The sequence below is a fragment of the Pteronotus mesoamericanus genome, unplaced genomic scaffold, assembly GCF_021234165.1.
Source record: "Pteronotus mesoamericanus isolate MK-2021 breed Mesoamerican mustached bat unplaced genomic scaffold, CSHL_Meso_final contig_24, whole genome shotgun sequence".
NCBI classification, from domain to species: domain Eukaryota; kingdom Metazoa; phylum Chordata; class Mammalia; order Chiroptera; family Mormoopidae; genus Pteronotus; species Pteronotus mesoamericanus.
The window spans coordinates 9,638,010-9,653,979 of record NW_026555100.1 but is presented as its reverse complement, the minus strand read 5'-3'; the positions used below and the strand labels follow the sequence as shown (position 1 = coordinate 9,653,979).

Genomic DNA, 15,970 nt, shown 5'->3' with positions numbered 1-15,970 from the left:
ACGAGGGCAAGAAATTCTAAAGTACCAAAGTACTTAAATGACAAAAGGAGAATCTTTCAACAAATGATGCTGCAACAAATGGACAGTATTTGCGCAAAAAAAAAAAAAAAAAAAAAAGCTCGTTTACCATTCAGTTTTTACAAAATTTAAACCAATTTAATCATAGACTGAAATGTAAAATGTAAAACCGACTCCTTTATTGGTAATATAAAAATTATGTGTGCCCTGGCTGGTGTGGCTCTGTGGATTGAGTGCCAGCCTGAGAACCAAAGGGTCTCCGGTTCAATACCCAGTCAAGGCACATGTCTGGGTTGCAGGCCAGGTGCCCAGTGCAGGGCGTGTGAGAGGCAACCACACATCAATGTTTCTCTCCCTCTCTCTCTAAAGATAAATATAATCTTTAAAAAATTATTTGTGATAAGCTGGATACAAAAATATAACAACTATTCTTCTTATACTTTCTACTATAACAAAACTGTTACCAGAGGAATGCTAGTCTGGAAATAGGTTCTTGCAATGTCACAGGAAAAGCAGGATTTGAATGATAGTGGCAAGATTTATTAGAGTGCAAAAGTACAGCCTGATTGATATACCATGCCCAATGTCTCACCCTGACCAGGTGGTTTAGCTTCGTCTCACTGAGGACGAAGTCCAGTTTCCAGAGCCGCAGGCCCACACTTGCGCCCACCAGGCCCATCAGGGTCAGGGCCCAGCGTTTCAATGCCCTCACTGCCCTGCTCCTGCACCCGGGGCTCCAGTAGTCCTGCTCAGTCTCTGTTTCCCTGGCATCAAAATTCTTAGCTGTGTGACCTTGCACAAGTTACTTAACTTCTCTGTGCTTCATTTCCTCATATGCACATCTGCCAAGGCTTGATGGCACCTGGGCAAGCGACCCACGCTGCACTCTGGCCCCCATGGCGGCCACCCCCAGATGGGCCTTTGCTTAGTTTTAATTATATTACCTTGGGTTTGAGAAGGGGCTGGCTTTCTTTCAAACTATCCAGTCTCTTTCCTGGCTTTCCTTGGGTCTGTGCTAGTGCCCTCCCCTTATTCAGTCCCTTTGCTGGATCTTCTGGGGTTCGTGCCCTTATCCTATCCAATCTTTTCCCAGGTTTTCCTAGGGTAGTCTCCTCCCCTTATGGTCATCATTTTGGCTCCTACTACCCCTCTACTCAGTAAAGGAACTACCACCCTGTTCCCCCTACCTCCTTTTTCCAAGGGAACAGGCAGGTTGTTGTGATGGAAAAGTCAGTCTTTCCTGCCTTCTGGTTCCCTGGAGTGTTTGCAAAGCTGTCATTTCCCAACTTAATCAGGCTTAGCCAGTTTTCTCCTCCTTCGTTAATACCTAACAAACTACCTACACTAACAAAACCTCATTCTTATTTTTTTCATTTTTTTACTTATTGATTTTAGAGAGAGAGAGAGAGGAAGGAATGGAGGGAGGAAGGTGGGGGGCAGAGAGATTGATTCGTTATTCCACTTTGTGCATTCATTGTATCCTGACCAGGGATTGAACCCACAACCTTGTGTATTGGGCCTACGCTTTAACCAGCTGAGCTACCTGGCCAGGGCAAAACCTCATTCTTTTAATAACAATTTCATAGCAATAGTGCCAACTATGTGCCCGATACCGGAATGAATGTGTTGAGGAAAAAAAAGTATTTTTGTTTATATGGAATTTACAGTTTAGGGAAGAGACAAACTTTAATTAAAGATCAAACAGGTAATTATAATAACTAAAATAAATCTATTGAAATCTCATATTCATTTTCCTTTGACATGCAGTCTCAGGAATGTGTCCCAAAGATATATTGACAATAACCTTCTTTGCATCTTACAGTTGAACCAGTACTCCAGCAGATAAGAGTTATAAAACCTGTACATAAAATATTTTTAAAAAATATTTTCAGTACTTGGGAGAACTAGAGGGTGACCCAAACTAGGCAGATATTGGATATCATACAGAAATCATTCTCATTATTTTTAAAAAGATTTTATTTATTTATTTTTAGAGAGAGGGGAAGCGGGGAAGGAGAAAGAGAGGGAGAGAAACATCGATGTGAGAGAGAAACCGATGAGTTGCTTCTTGTACATGTCCCGACTGGGGACCAGACCCGCAACCCAGGCATGTGCCCTGACTGGGAACTTAATCAGCAGCCTTTCACTTTGTGCCACGACGCCCAACCGGCTGAGCCACACCAGTCAGGGTTCTCATTATGTTTTATCCCTCTGCAGCGCACCACTGTTTTTGCCATTGCTCACTTCACCAGTCCCGTCTCTGTAAACAGATGTTTTATTTTTTCCTTTAGTCTTTTGCTCTAATGACAATAAAAATACAGCAATAAATAGCCTTGTACAAATCATTTGGGAAAAAAAAGAAACACTCAATTTTGATAAAGACTCTTTACTTCAAGGGTTTTCTCAGTGGACAAAGCAAACACAGGACTGGGCCAGGCTGACTGTAAATTGATTTGGGCTCTGCCTCTCTCACTTGGATACCTGAGGTCACATGTCTTCTTTGCATCCAACTGTTGCCTCTAAAACGGTCATGATACAAAACCTTGCCTTAAACTAATTGATTATCAGTCACCTTTAAGATGTGGAGAGATGTTTGTACCCCGGTATTGCTTTACTCTTGTGTTGGCTTGTGCTGCTCGCCCCAACCAACCCTGAGGAAAATGACCTTGCGGGACAAGCCACTATGCTGACACCAGTGCTTCCCATTTATGAGGGTGAAGAGTTTAGGCTTGCTTTTGTTTTACTAAAGTTTCCAACCGATGATCTGTAACTGGCTGATTTCGGAGTCCAGAATGCCTGGTTGAAGATTGCGCCAGTACCACAGCTTGGGGAGGGTCTGCTTGGTCTGCTTCAGCTGTTTTCCCTGGGTCTGGTGAAAGGCAGCCTTGCTGTGTCCTTATTTGTCACGAATGTACTTCTTGCTATTTTACCTTGGGGCATGAGTTTTCACTCCTCACGAACTAGCCAGGAAATGGCTCTTTCAGCCCCTTTTCTTTGCAGCTAGAAAATAGCCAGGATGGGTAGAGGCTGCTTAGAGGCTTCCACTTGAGGCATATGGAGGGGCCTTTGTGTCCTGACATAAAGAAACACCTCCCTTTCCTCAGAATTTTGATGAGATCTTCCGACTGCACCAGATTATTAAGGAACTATTGTTGCCAGCTTCAGGATCAAGCCACATTTTTCCAGGTTTCTGCTCCTGTTGGCCAGGGGCTTTCTAGGCCACTGTCGTTAGGCACCAGGGAGCAGGTTGCCTTGGGTTACATGAATTTATGTTCATCACGGAAGAGGCTGACTCTACTCACAGTTTTAGGATCCCAAGCTATAAAGGGCTTGCCCTGGAATTTACTGGGTGTCAAAACTTTTGATAGTTAAGAGTTCTATATATTCATTTGTTGACTGGGCATCTATACGCTGCATACATTCAATTTGCCTGGCACCATTTTTTCTCCCCAAAAGTAGACTTATAAAGGGTAATTGTTTTAAAACTCATAACTTGCCTTATCACAACTTAGAAATTTAAACAAACTTTATATACCAACTAAATCCTTTGGAAGTGCAGCAAGGTATCAGTAAGTTAAAAAAGTGTTCTTTGCAGAAAAGGTGTCATTAAATGTAGCAGGCAAATATCTGTATGGTTGTGCTTTGTTGATATTTTTTGTGAAACCAGTCTTTCAGCCTAAACACTTTTCCCATTTCCGTAAAACCCAGGAGTACAAGACTGTGTAAACAGAGAGCATTGCGGTAAACTGTTTACTCTGCCCCACAGCCTCTCCCAGCCTTCTGATCCCTGTTCCTTCTCAGGGGTCAGGGGTCCACAGCAGGCCTGAACTTAAGGGTGCTCTTCAATTATCAAAAGTAGTTGAGGGTGAAGCCACAGGGCTGGCCTTCTCCGATTGTGAGTTCTGAAAGTGGAATCTCATACACAAAAAGTTAAATTTTGTATTTTAGTTATTGTATTCCAAAATCCCAAGAAATGCAGAAGTAGCTGAAACACATTGGCTGTAGCTTGAAAATGATTCCTGCATCCGTCACAGATGTTCACATGTCAGGGTTCACTCTGCTTCTCTGCACAAGAAACTCTTGATTTATGCACCTGAAGACGTATCTTAGCAACGGCTGTGAAGGAAATGTACTGAGAAACTTCTAAGCCTTGTCTAGAAGGGAGCTCCAAAGCAGAGGTTAAATGTGATTTAGCATGCTCTCTAAAATGCAGCTGACTTACAGTTGTATTAATTTTAAGGAGAAAAAAGGTAATTTGTTTTTCTAGTTGGTAGTAGATTTGTTTACGCTTGCAGCGATCACTTCATAAGGTATATAAATGTTGAATCCCTATGATGACACCTGAAACTAACATTGAATGTCAACTTTAATTAAAATAATTTAAAAATAAAAAATACATAAAAGTTAAAAAAATGCACATTCCCCACACCGGTAGGGATTATTAATACAATTTCTGAGAGTGCCTTTGGATTTGGCAAGCAATGTTGGGGTTCTTTTTAAGAAGTTGTTTGGAATTTTAAAAATGGAAGAAAAAAGTTCTGTATCTCATACATTTCTGCTTGTCAACCAAATATAGTGTATTCTGAAAAAATCTACTTTGTAACTTTAATTTTGAAATAATTATAGATATACAGGAGGTTGCAAAGAAATCTATAGGAACATTCCATGCGCCCCTCCCCCTAGCCCCATGAAAATCTATTTTGACTATAAGTTTTCCTACAAAAAGAGGACCAAGTTTAAGGATTGAACTGGAAAATGGGCTGTTTCAGGTCTAGCCCAACGGCATAGTAGAGACCCAAATAATGGACCCCAGTAACAACTTCCTTGTTTCATTTGCACAGAAAAGAGCTGCCACTGGTATTTCCTCCCCCTACCACCATCTCAAAGTTCAAAGTGACTAGGGTTAGGGTAGTGGTGAGGTGAGGCTTGAAAGTGCATTGTGTGATTAAACAAGAGGGCCTTCTGAATAGGTTTTGGCCTCTACTTCAGTACTTTTTAGGCCATATCTTTCTAAGAGAGGAGACCTTTCCCCCCTCCTGTTTGAATTAAGGACTTCTCATCTACAGGAAGTGGGGGCAGGCAATCAATTTAAGATCACATACAAGAAAAAAGGCACAGCTTTTTGGGAGACGAGGAAGGGAGATATATAAAAGTTTAGAGTCACTTATTTTAAATAAGCACATAAAATTATGTTAAAGAAGTATACAAATATTTGAAATTGTAATTTAGTTTTATGTTTCGTCTGGTTGAGGAGGGAGGTGAAAGAAGAAAGTCAATCTCAGATACGGAGGAGAAAAAAGGAAATAAAGTTAAGGAAAGAGGCTCATTGCCCTTAACTTAGAAGTAGAGTTTCTAGGAGGATTTCGAGTTTAAGGCAATTACCATCCCACTTGGACAGGTTCAGAGCAGCATCTCCCATCCCTGTCCTTTGAAGTGCTAGTTAATTGATTAGCCATTCTTCCTGGCGTCCCAGAATCCATCGGGATAGCCAGGAGCACAGCCAGAGGAGAGCCTTCCTTGGGCTGTCAAAGCAGTAATTCTGTCTTGTGTTGTGACCTTTCAAGGCTAAGGTGCCCCAGCCTGCCAGAGAGACAAGCTTAAGTAAACAAGAAAGCAGACCAGTGTGAGGTATAACAGCAAACTACTTATCAGTTTCCTTAAGGAAGTCCTTTATTTTAGTGTAGATACACTAGGTATTATGGGCTGCTCACCAGTTTTGGCTGCAACCCTTTCCACCTCGCCAGTCCTCACCACCTTCCCTCCCCGTCAGTGACCAGTGAAATGTACTGGCTTCTGAACTGTCCCTACGGACTATGTATGGCCAAGTTTCCTCAGCTCTTTAGCGTCCTTCTGGCTACACTTCACTCCCCCTGTAGTCCCAGGGCTGCACGTATTTGTTGAATGGTTAGCTGCTTTAACATTGCTGTCTTTAACGCCGTAATCCCGACCACTACAAAGAATGGACATCATCTGGGAGGCTGTTAGAGATGCAGAATCACAGGTTCTGCTTCAGACCTTCCCAATCAAAATCTGCACTTCCGCACAAGGTGATTCACATATGAACGTTCAACTTTTGGAGGAGGCATTGCTGGCCTCTCTGGCTCTCACCACACTTAAATTACCTTGAGACTCAGGGCTCCTTCATAGTCTTCATATTGGTTTTTAAATTTTCCTAATACACTCCAAGAACACCTCAACAAACTTCCTTTCCACCCTCCACGTTGTCATTCCCGTCTTTCCTCATCCCGTCTCTATCCACTCTCTCCCCATCTAACTTCACAGAGATCAGATGACCTTGCTGTGCTAATTTTTTTCCTTCTGTGCCTCAATTCATTTCCAGTCTTCTGCCACCCTTGTGTTCTTCCCTCAAGTCTCAGATGAAGTAATATCTTCCTCATTTCTGAGATAGTCCTCCTTTTACCTGTGCCTTTAATCCCCCGGACATTTGGCAATGCAGACATTTTTGGTTGCTGCAAACGTGGGAGATACTACTGACACCTAATGGGTAGAGGCCAAGGGTGCTACTAAACAGCCTACAATGCACAGGACAACCCTGCACAACAAAATAATTATCCGGCTAGGTTGAACTGTTTGCTTTCGACCTTCTCAGGTATAGCACTGAAAATCCTATGTCCCAGGAAATCTCTCAATCTTGGGCATAGTGGAATAGTTGGTCACCCTATATCTGGCCCAAAATGTTGAGAAACCCTGCCCCAGAAAGAAATTCATTTACTTCACTTATTCCTATTATTCTTATTCTTATTCTTATTATAATAATAATATTATAATAATAATATTATAATTATTAAATTCAACATGAATTTAATGTGTGTTTTTTTTCTATGGAAGTGGTTCTCTTGAAAGTCCCCATTGTCACCTTTCAAGCAAAAATATCTCATGGCCCTTTTCGCTCCTCAATCATTTAGATCTCTTTTAAACAGAATAGTGTTTTGCTACTCATTGTGAAGTGTTTTTTTCCCCTCATATTTTTGGTTCCCTCCCTCCTACCGTCATTACTGTGGTTTCTCTCTTTTGTGGGTTACTATTTCTACTGTCTCTTAAATGTAGATTAATTAAGTGTTCCTTGGCTCTCTTCTTCACTCTTCTATTAAGGAGTTAATTCTACTCCTTAGCTTCAAATCTCATCTCTATTAGTTGGTTCCCAACTTTCTTTCCTGAGTCCAGACTTTTCTTTCCAATTAATTGAGGGGTTCCCTTGGATGTCCAGCAGAATCTAAAACTCAACGTGAGCAATGGTAAGTTAAGGAGAACATACAGTAAGTTGGCAAGGAGGAAAGGCAATATAGTCTAGCTTACATTTCCAGCTTTATCTTCCATTTTGTTCAAATACAACCCTTAAACTGTGTCTAACCAAGGATAACTCTATCCATGCTCTTAAATACTTTGTGTTTTCCTCCTTCCATGGTTTTGCTCCATGTCTTCTTGCTAACTGAAAAACACTTTTGCTCTTTCCTTTTAATTTTTTAAAAATAACTTGTGATTAATTATTGTCATGGAACTTAGAGAAAAATGACTTTTAAAAAAGATCTTATTTATCTTTAGAGAAAGGGAAAGGGAAGGGGAAAGAGAGGGAGAGAATCATTAATGTGTGGTTGCCTCTCATGCAACTGGGAATCTGGCCTGCAACCCAGGCATGTGCACTGACTAGGAATCAAACCATTGACCCTTTGGTTTGCAGGCCAGCACTCAATCCACTGAGCCACACCAGCCAGGGTGCCTTTCCTGTTTAAAGTCTTCTTTTTCTCTTTTCCCCAATTCATGGCTTTTATTGCATTTTAAAAATATCATAAATATGCCTGAGGAATCATCTGGCATCTTGCTCTTTCTATAGCTGGACAACTTAGATCTTATTCATTGGCCTGCTGAACTGTTCCTTTTTCAGAAGCAGATACCATCCAAAATTTTTCTGATATGCTTGTTTTTAACTGTTGTGGCTTGCTGAATCAAAACAGCTGAATTTGATACAAGTTTGATGTCATTTCCTTCAAGAACCAACTCATCTTTCTGGGCTTCAGATACTGAACAAGCAATACCTAACCTTATCCAAATCCCACAGATGTATTTACTGCCCAAGAAATTTCTGATTTCCCCAAGAGAACCGGTTCTCCTGAACAGTGACGTTGTGAATGTGCACAGACCTCATCTTGTAACGGAAGCCCAGGGTAACTTACACCTTTGAGTGTGTTCTGTACATGACTGCAGATAGTGCAAACGTTGGGCATTTCCTTTCTGTTTCACCATTTGTCAATCCACAGCCTCTTTTTCTTTCCAAGGAGTCTGAGTTCCACATTGATGTGTTTGGAGTCCCTTCCCTGGATGCCTGTGGGGCCCTTCACAGTTACTGTGTGTCCCTTCAGAGTGATGTCGACATTTTCTCGAATGTTGGCAGTTTTACTGCTGAGGATGGTCTTCATCCTCGCAGTAGATATGGCAAAGAGAGTTCAATCAAGTCTTCTTAATCATTCCAAACAGGAAGAGTATGGAATGATGAAAATACTGGATTAGGTGTCAGAAGACTGGTTTCTGTCACATTACTTGCTTTTAGGCCTTGGGACAATTATTTGAGCTTTCTGTGGCTTTATATATTTTATTTTTTGGCTGCTGTTAGCAGTTTTATTTCATCACCACCACCACCACCACCACCACCACCACCACCACCATCATCATCATCATCATCATCATCATCAATAGTCATGAAGTTTCTTCCTTGTATGCGGTATTGTCAAATGGGTGCTACACTCTGTCTATGGTACAAAATTTATAAATACAATATACCAATAAAAAGTTGAAGCCATTAAAAAGAGTTTAATGACAACTAATACATAATTAAATGTGTAGTATTGATGGAATCTATGAGATTTATGAACAACACACAATCTCAAATATTACAGTAAATGTTTTACTTGGGAAGGGGTGAAAGAGGAACTGTATATGTGCTGCTGAAGGGCTTTCTAAGTTGCTCCAAGTTCCCTCTCTTTCTGCTATTATCTTTAAATACTGCAAAGCACTGTGAATGGCATTTTGTGCACTGCCACAGGAGATCCCAGAGCCGCCACAGCGGTGGGACGGGTGGGCAGTTCAGCGAGACACTGACACTGTGTTGGCTCTTAGTTCTTCTATAGCCAAATATGTTATGTTAAAACCATGTTCCTTGGTAATTTCCTGAAGCATTTAGATGTAATCTGTGTTCGGAATACTGAAGAGGCTGCTTTTGAGTAGATTGGTCTTTTCACCAGGAGAATTCCTCAATGAATGCCAAGTACATCCTAATGAATGCTGTACTGCCCTGATTGGTGTGGCTTCATTGGTTGGGTGTTGTTCTGAGAAGTGAAGGTTGACAGTTGATTCCCAATTGGGACACATGTCTCAGCTGCAGGGTTGTCCCCAGTCACAGTGCGTACAGGGGTCACTGATCAATGTTTCTCACATCAATATTTCCCTCCCTTCCTTCCCTCTCTCTAAAAATAAAAATAAATAAATTATTTTTTTAAAAAAGAATGTCCTACTACATTTGTAAAAGTAATGTGGTTCTCTGGAGACATATTACTGAGTTTGGCAAGAAACTTCTCAGCAGTATTTCTCTTGGCTTGTTTTTCTGATGCCCCCTTTCCAGTTTCCATAAATGACTGTAGCCTGCACTTTGTGGTATATTCTCTCTTATGAACAGGTCCTCCCGTCTGGAAACGGGTATATTCAGGAAGCCTCCAGGCATGATAAATAGCTAGTTCCTGTAATGAACCAATAGGGTTAAGCTGGTTCTTAGGTTGCTTGGAAGGGTCAGGCATTAAGGGGTCAGGAACTGCAATGCAAATACTTTAATTGGCTTTAAAAATGCTTATAGCAGCCTCTTCGGATCTGTATTTCCCCAGCTTCTTACTTGTACCTTCACCTGTGCAGGTTATGTCACCAGTGGTTGCTCTGAATGTGAAAGTGGGCATGCGTACTTGCACATGGGATCTTTCACATTCATTAATCAGGATCTCCTTGGTCTTTATGTGGTATTCGCTGGTATTAGTGTAATACCTGAATCGGTGTTTTCCCTGCTTTAGCTGTAGTCATTTTCCCCAACTGAAAGTCCCGCAGCCCTAGCTATTGCCCTGAGAGATGGGGCTCTGGGACATGGCAGGAAGGGAAGGCTCAGAGGGGAGGAATAGAGGTACAGAGATCCACGTCCTTGCCCCCTAAAGGGAGGTCCCCGGAGGAGTGCACCAGCGCTGCTGCCACCCGCCTCTGCCTTTATATATTTTAAAGAAAGAATCCCATTGTGGCCTGTCTCAGATAACTAATAGAAAAAAAAAAATCTTTTTAAATTAATTTTTGTCCTCACCTGAGGAAATTTTTTCATTGCTTTTAGAGAGAAGGGAAGTGGGGGAAGAGAGAGGGAGGGAGGGAAAAACATCGGTTGGTTGCCCTCTTCTACTCACCCCTACGTGGGGATTGGACCCCCAGCCTAGGTATGTGCCCTAACTCTTAATCAAACCCGTGACCCTTTGGTCTACCAGACAACACTGCAACCAACTGAGCTATACCAATCAGGGCTGAAAAATGCTTTTTTCTTTTTTCTTCTCACCCGGGGACATGCTTATTGATTTTAGAGAGAGGGGAAGGGAGGGGGGAAGAGAGAGAGAGAGAGTGAGAGAGAGAGAGAAACATCAATGTGAGAGAGAAATATTGATCAGCTGTGTCTGGTACTTGCTCCAACCAGAGACTGGACCCACAACCTAGGCATGTGCCCAGACTGGGACTGGAACCCCCGGCCCTTCAGTTTATAGGACAACGCTCCAACCAAGTGAGCCACACCAGCCAGGGCTGAAAAATGATTTTAAAAAATTATTAACTGATTTTTACAGAAAGAGAGAGGAAAGGAGAGAGAAAGAAACATAGATTTGTTGTTCCACTTATTTATGCATTCATTGGTTGATTCCTCTATGTGTCCTGACTGGGGATCGAACCCACAACCTTGGTGTATCAGGATGATGCTCTAACCAACTGAGCTACCCGGCCAGGGCAAAAAGTGCTGAAATATGAAATATGTGAATTGTCATATAAGTATTTGTCTGACCTGAACTATGATAACACTTTGTGCCTTTCGTACGGAAACTTTTCTTTGTACTAATAAATACTACAAACTTCTTAAAAGTAGGGACTATAATGTAAACCTTTTACTTCTACAGTTTCTATTCTTATGCATGTCATGTTAACAGATTCTGACTACTGAGGAAAGAATAGCAATTCCACCTGCTATTCAGTCTTTGTAAATATTCTTGATTCACTAATTCCAAATATTTTACATTTTATCAAATTCATCACCTTTCTTTTTTTGTTTCTTTTTAATCTCCAATTTAGGTGATGTCTTTCCAGTGCAAATGAATCCAATAGCTCAATCACAGTTTATACCTTTGGCTGAAGTTCTTTGCTGTGTTATATCTGACATGAATGCTGCTCAGATTGTAGTAACACAGGAATCACTGTTGGAGCATTTGATGAAACATTACCCAGGTAGAGTAACAAGTTTTCCTCTATTAGTTCATTGCATGTGCTTGGTGGTTTCTATTTATAAATCATCTTAAACACAAATTGGGTGATACCCATTTTTTAAAAGGTTTTATTTACTTACTTTTAGTGAGAAGAGAAAGAGAAAGGGAGAGAAACATCAATGTGTGAGAAATGCATGGATCTATTGCCTCTTGCTCACCCCTAACTGGGGGCCTGGCCCACAACCCAGACATGTGCTCTGACTGGGACTTGAACCAGCAACCTCTTAGTTCGCAAGCCAGTGCTCAATCCACTGAGCCATGCCAGCCAGGCCCAGAGGCAGTGATTTCTTTTGTCTACACTTTCTTATGTATACTTTCATAAATTATATTCTAGTATATGTATTCTTTTTTGCGTAACATAAATTGGATCATTCCATACATGCTCTTTGCACCTTTCTTTTTTTAACTTACAAACTAATTTTGGAGATCTTTCTCTATCAGTATATATTGACCTCATTTTAAAAAATATTTTAGTTTGTTTATTTTTAGAGAGAGGGGAAGGGAGGAAGAGAATGAGAGAAACACCAAATGGCTATCAGTTGCCTCCCTTCTAACACTATCCCATACCCCCTTCTGGGGATCTGGCCTGCAACCCAGGCATGTGCCCTGACTGGGAATTGAACTGGCATCCTTTCAGTTTGCAGGCTGGCGCTCAGTCCACTGAGCCACACCAGCCAGGGCTGATCTTATTTTTTTTTCATAGCTGCATGATATCCCAGTGTGTGAATGTAGGAGAGCATTTTTTATTTTCCTCATTTTAAAATGAATATGCTTATTATAGAAAAATGTAGAAAATATAGGAAAGTAACAACTTACATTATTACCACCCAAAAGAAACCAAGGTTAACATACTGATGTATTTTCTTCCAGTATTACACTTACACGAACATTTTGAACATTCTTTTCACAATATAAATATAATTTTTAACCCTGATATTTGGAAAAGGAAATGTCTTTTAAAATTATTAGTTGCCTTCCCAGTTTGATACACCTCCATAATCCAGATCTTAAGATAGTTTGCCCTCACCCAAGCATGAACTGGTTTTCATTTTCTCTTCAGATTCCTAAGGTTTAAGCTATGAGGCTGTTTTTACTTTACTTTTCTTTTTTTGAAGAATTTATTTATTTACTTACTTGCTTATTTTCAGAGAGAGGGAACGAGGGAAAGAGAGAAAGGGGGAGGGAAACACCAATGTGAGAGAGAAAAGTCCATTGCTTGCCTTTCACTCGCCCCCAGCCGGGGACCTGGCCTGCAAGCTAGGCATGTGCCCTCAACCAGGAATTAAACCAGTGACCTTTTGGTTTGTGGGGCAATGCCCAACGAACTGAGTCACACCAGTTAGGGCTGAGACTGCTTTTCAAAATCTCCCATGTTTGCTCTTCCAAATGCTTCCCTTAGGCAAAATTTAAATTTATAACGGACTGTATAACTTAGTGTTCTATTTGAGTGAACTCAGATTGTTTTTCTCTTTTTAACTATTACCCTAGCCTTATGTCTTTGTGTGGACCAAATTATATTTCTATTACTCAATTAAATGATGCTTGTTAATGCTTCTTTGGCATTTTAATTGCATATATTAATTGTTTTTATAATTAGTTATAGGTTAATCAAGCAAATGTGTGGTCATTTCTGTGTTACTGATTTTACTCATGAAAATGTTTCTTATCCAAAATCTAACAGTGTAAAATGCTTTTGTTTTAGGCATTGCAGTTCCATCACAAGATATTCTCTATACCACTCTGGGAACTCTGATTAAAGAAAGGAAGATTTATCACACTGGAGAAGGATATTTCATAGTTACTCCTCAGACTTACTTCATCACAAATACAACCCCCCAAGAAAATAAGAGAATCCGATCAGAGGAAAGACATGTGATGCCAACTTGCATCACATACCTGGTGAGCATGGAGAGCTGTGCAGAGTTTGCGGAGTTAGCCAAAGAAAATGCCATTTCCCATTGCCAGTCTTGCCAGTGTTTCCCTGATGTGTGTACTCAGGATCTACGAGAACCACCAGCTGCTCCAGAAGTGACTAGAAAAGGCCAGAAAGGTCCTGGGGCATCCAAATCTCTGGTACAGAATCGAGCAATTTCCATGTCTGAGGAGAATCACGTCTCTGAGAGCACCAAACCTTTACCATGCACAAAAGATAGAGAAAAAGGCAAGAAGTTTGGTTTTAGCCTCTTCAGGCGCAGTATATCCAGAAAGGAGAAGTCCAGAACAGAACACAGGAGTTTCTCTGCCCAATTCCCACCAGAAGAATGGCCTGTCCGAGATGAAGATAACTTGGACAATATCCCGCGAGACGTTGAACATGAGATAATCAAACGAATTAATCCCATTCTGACTGTTGACAACTTAATCAAACATACTGTTCTAATGCAAAAATATGAAGAACAGAAAAAATATAATAGCCAGGGCACTTCCACTGATATGCTGACAGTCAGGCATAAGTATCCTTCAAGGGAGGGAGTTAAGAAGAGGCAGGGCCGGTCTGCAAAGCCTCGAAGGCGGGGCCATTCTCATAGGGACAGACACAAAGTCAGGAGTCAGGGAAGTGAGCCTCAGCCAGCAAGCATTAGACAGGAGAAACACCCCAAGCTCCCTGCTACACAGCCCGCCCGCAGAGTTAAAAGCCCAAATGAAGCAGTAGTTCAGAAACCACTTGGTGAGAACCCATCAGAGCTAGGTTCCCATTTGATTTACAAAAAACGTATCAGTAATCCTTTCCAGGGTTTGTCTCACCGAAGGAGCCCAATAACCAAAAGGGACAACATCCAGAAGACCAGTGATCTGAAACCCAGTCAGATTAGACCAAAGGGAAAGTCTTTCCAAAGGTCAAGATCTTTAGATTCCTCACGAATCTTTGAGAGGGAGGCCAAACAACCATATGCTGAACAATGTAATGATAAACTGAGGGCAGAACCCATTTATATGAATAACTCTACTGTGAAAGCTATCAATGATGACTTTAGAGATCACCTCCTAAATTACTCTCAGTGTAGTGATTTGCAAAATGATAGTCAATGCTATTCCTTTAGGGAAAGCATGTTGACATATGATGTATATGGTAGAGAAAACAAGGTAACCCTTGAAGTCTTGAGGAAAAGTTATTCTCATTTTGACACATTAGGGGAAGAAAAAGAAACACAGAATATCCTTCCATCACCAGCTTCCTTCTCTTTAGACCAAGCATCCTCTGCTTACAGATTAGTTGATAAAACAACACACCAGTTCCAAAATCTTGGTCTTTTGGACTGTCCACTTGGTGTGAACCATTTGAGACAATCTGAGAGAAAAGACAGAGACTCAGAGGAAACACCAATGAGAAAGGGATTTGTGCAAGAAGCAGAGACTGTGAGTCTAGAAAATGAAGTGCTTTCTGATGATGACCAAGCCTTGTATCAAAATAAAGTGGAAGATGATGATGGTGCCTGCAGTTCATTGTATTTAGATGAGGATGACTTTTCTGAGAATGATGATTTGTGTCAGATGCTGCCTGGCCACATTCAGTATTCTGTCACTGGGGGAAGCAAATGGAATCATTTAGGAAAACAAAAGGTGACTGAAAGATCTCTGACTGAGTACAACCACAGCAAAATACAGAGTTTTGAGCCTCAGGTGCTTAAAGGAAACGAATGTTACAAACCTTCTGTGCTGCTCACTAACCCGAGCGAAAGCCAAAAGCCTAATCTCTCTGCTGAAAGCTGTGGCCTCAATTCAGGGACCCAGCCCAGTTTTAACTATGAAGAGCAACCCAGTGTTGCTAAATGTACACAGGCCTCCATGTCTGCTGATGGAAGTATATTTGATTACTACAGCGCAAGGAAAGCCAACTCTGAGGCTGAAACCCCACAAGACTCTGTTGGTGACACAGGAAAGCTACCAGCTAGCTGGACTCAGAGTACTCAGGAAATGCGAAAACAGTTCACACAAAAGTTAGAACTTTTCAGCACTTCACATATGCCAGTCATGGCTCAGGATATCCAACGTGAACACAATCATTTGGAAGGAACAGAAAATCATAGCATGGCAGGAGATAGTGGAATAGATTCTCCACGGTAAGTGCACATAAAAGTGATTAGCCACTATCCCACAGCAATTATTAAAATCAAGGGAGTATTGAGTCACCTAGTGGGATACTCCTGAGTAAACTCTTTATAATGGTACAATTCAGCCAGCCTTTATGTTACCAAAAAAATTGTATAAAATTACAATGAAATCTCTTATATAGTAAGATATAGTTCATTTCTTAAAAATCTTCACCCAAGGACATGCATACCAATTTCAGAGAGAGGAGAAGGGAGTGAGGGAGAAAAGAAGAAAAACATTGATGTGACAGAGAAACATTGACTGGTTGCCTCTTGTCCAGGGACTGGACTTGAGGATTGCGG

At 41.1% G+C, this 15,970-nt stretch overlaps 1 protein-coding gene and 2 pseudogenes across 3 annotated transcripts in view; 1 reads left to right on the top strand and 2 right to left on the bottom strand.

Moving 5' to 3' along the window:
- Positions 1-15,970, top strand: part of STOX1 (storkhead box 1) — a 56,546-nt gene that overhangs the window by 37,381 nt on the left and 3,195 nt on the right. Inside the window, exons 2-3 of one of the 3 annotated variants that reach the window (XM_054572430.1) lie at positions 11,386-11,538; positions 13,279-15,637. In XM_054572430.1, the coding sequence (XP_054428405.1) occupies positions 11,386-11,538; positions 13,279-15,637 (2,512 nt within the window). The remainder of the gene's footprint in view (positions 1-11,385; positions 11,539-13,278; positions 15,638-15,970) is intronic. The other 2 variants (XM_054572431.1, XM_054572432.1) reach the window with 2 other exon arrangements.
- Positions 7,887-8,453, bottom strand: LOC129069785 (60S ribosomal protein L9-like; annotated as a pseudogene).
- On the bottom strand, positions 8,899-10,107 carry LOC129069712 (interferon-inducible double-stranded RNA-dependent protein kinase activator A-like; annotated as a pseudogene).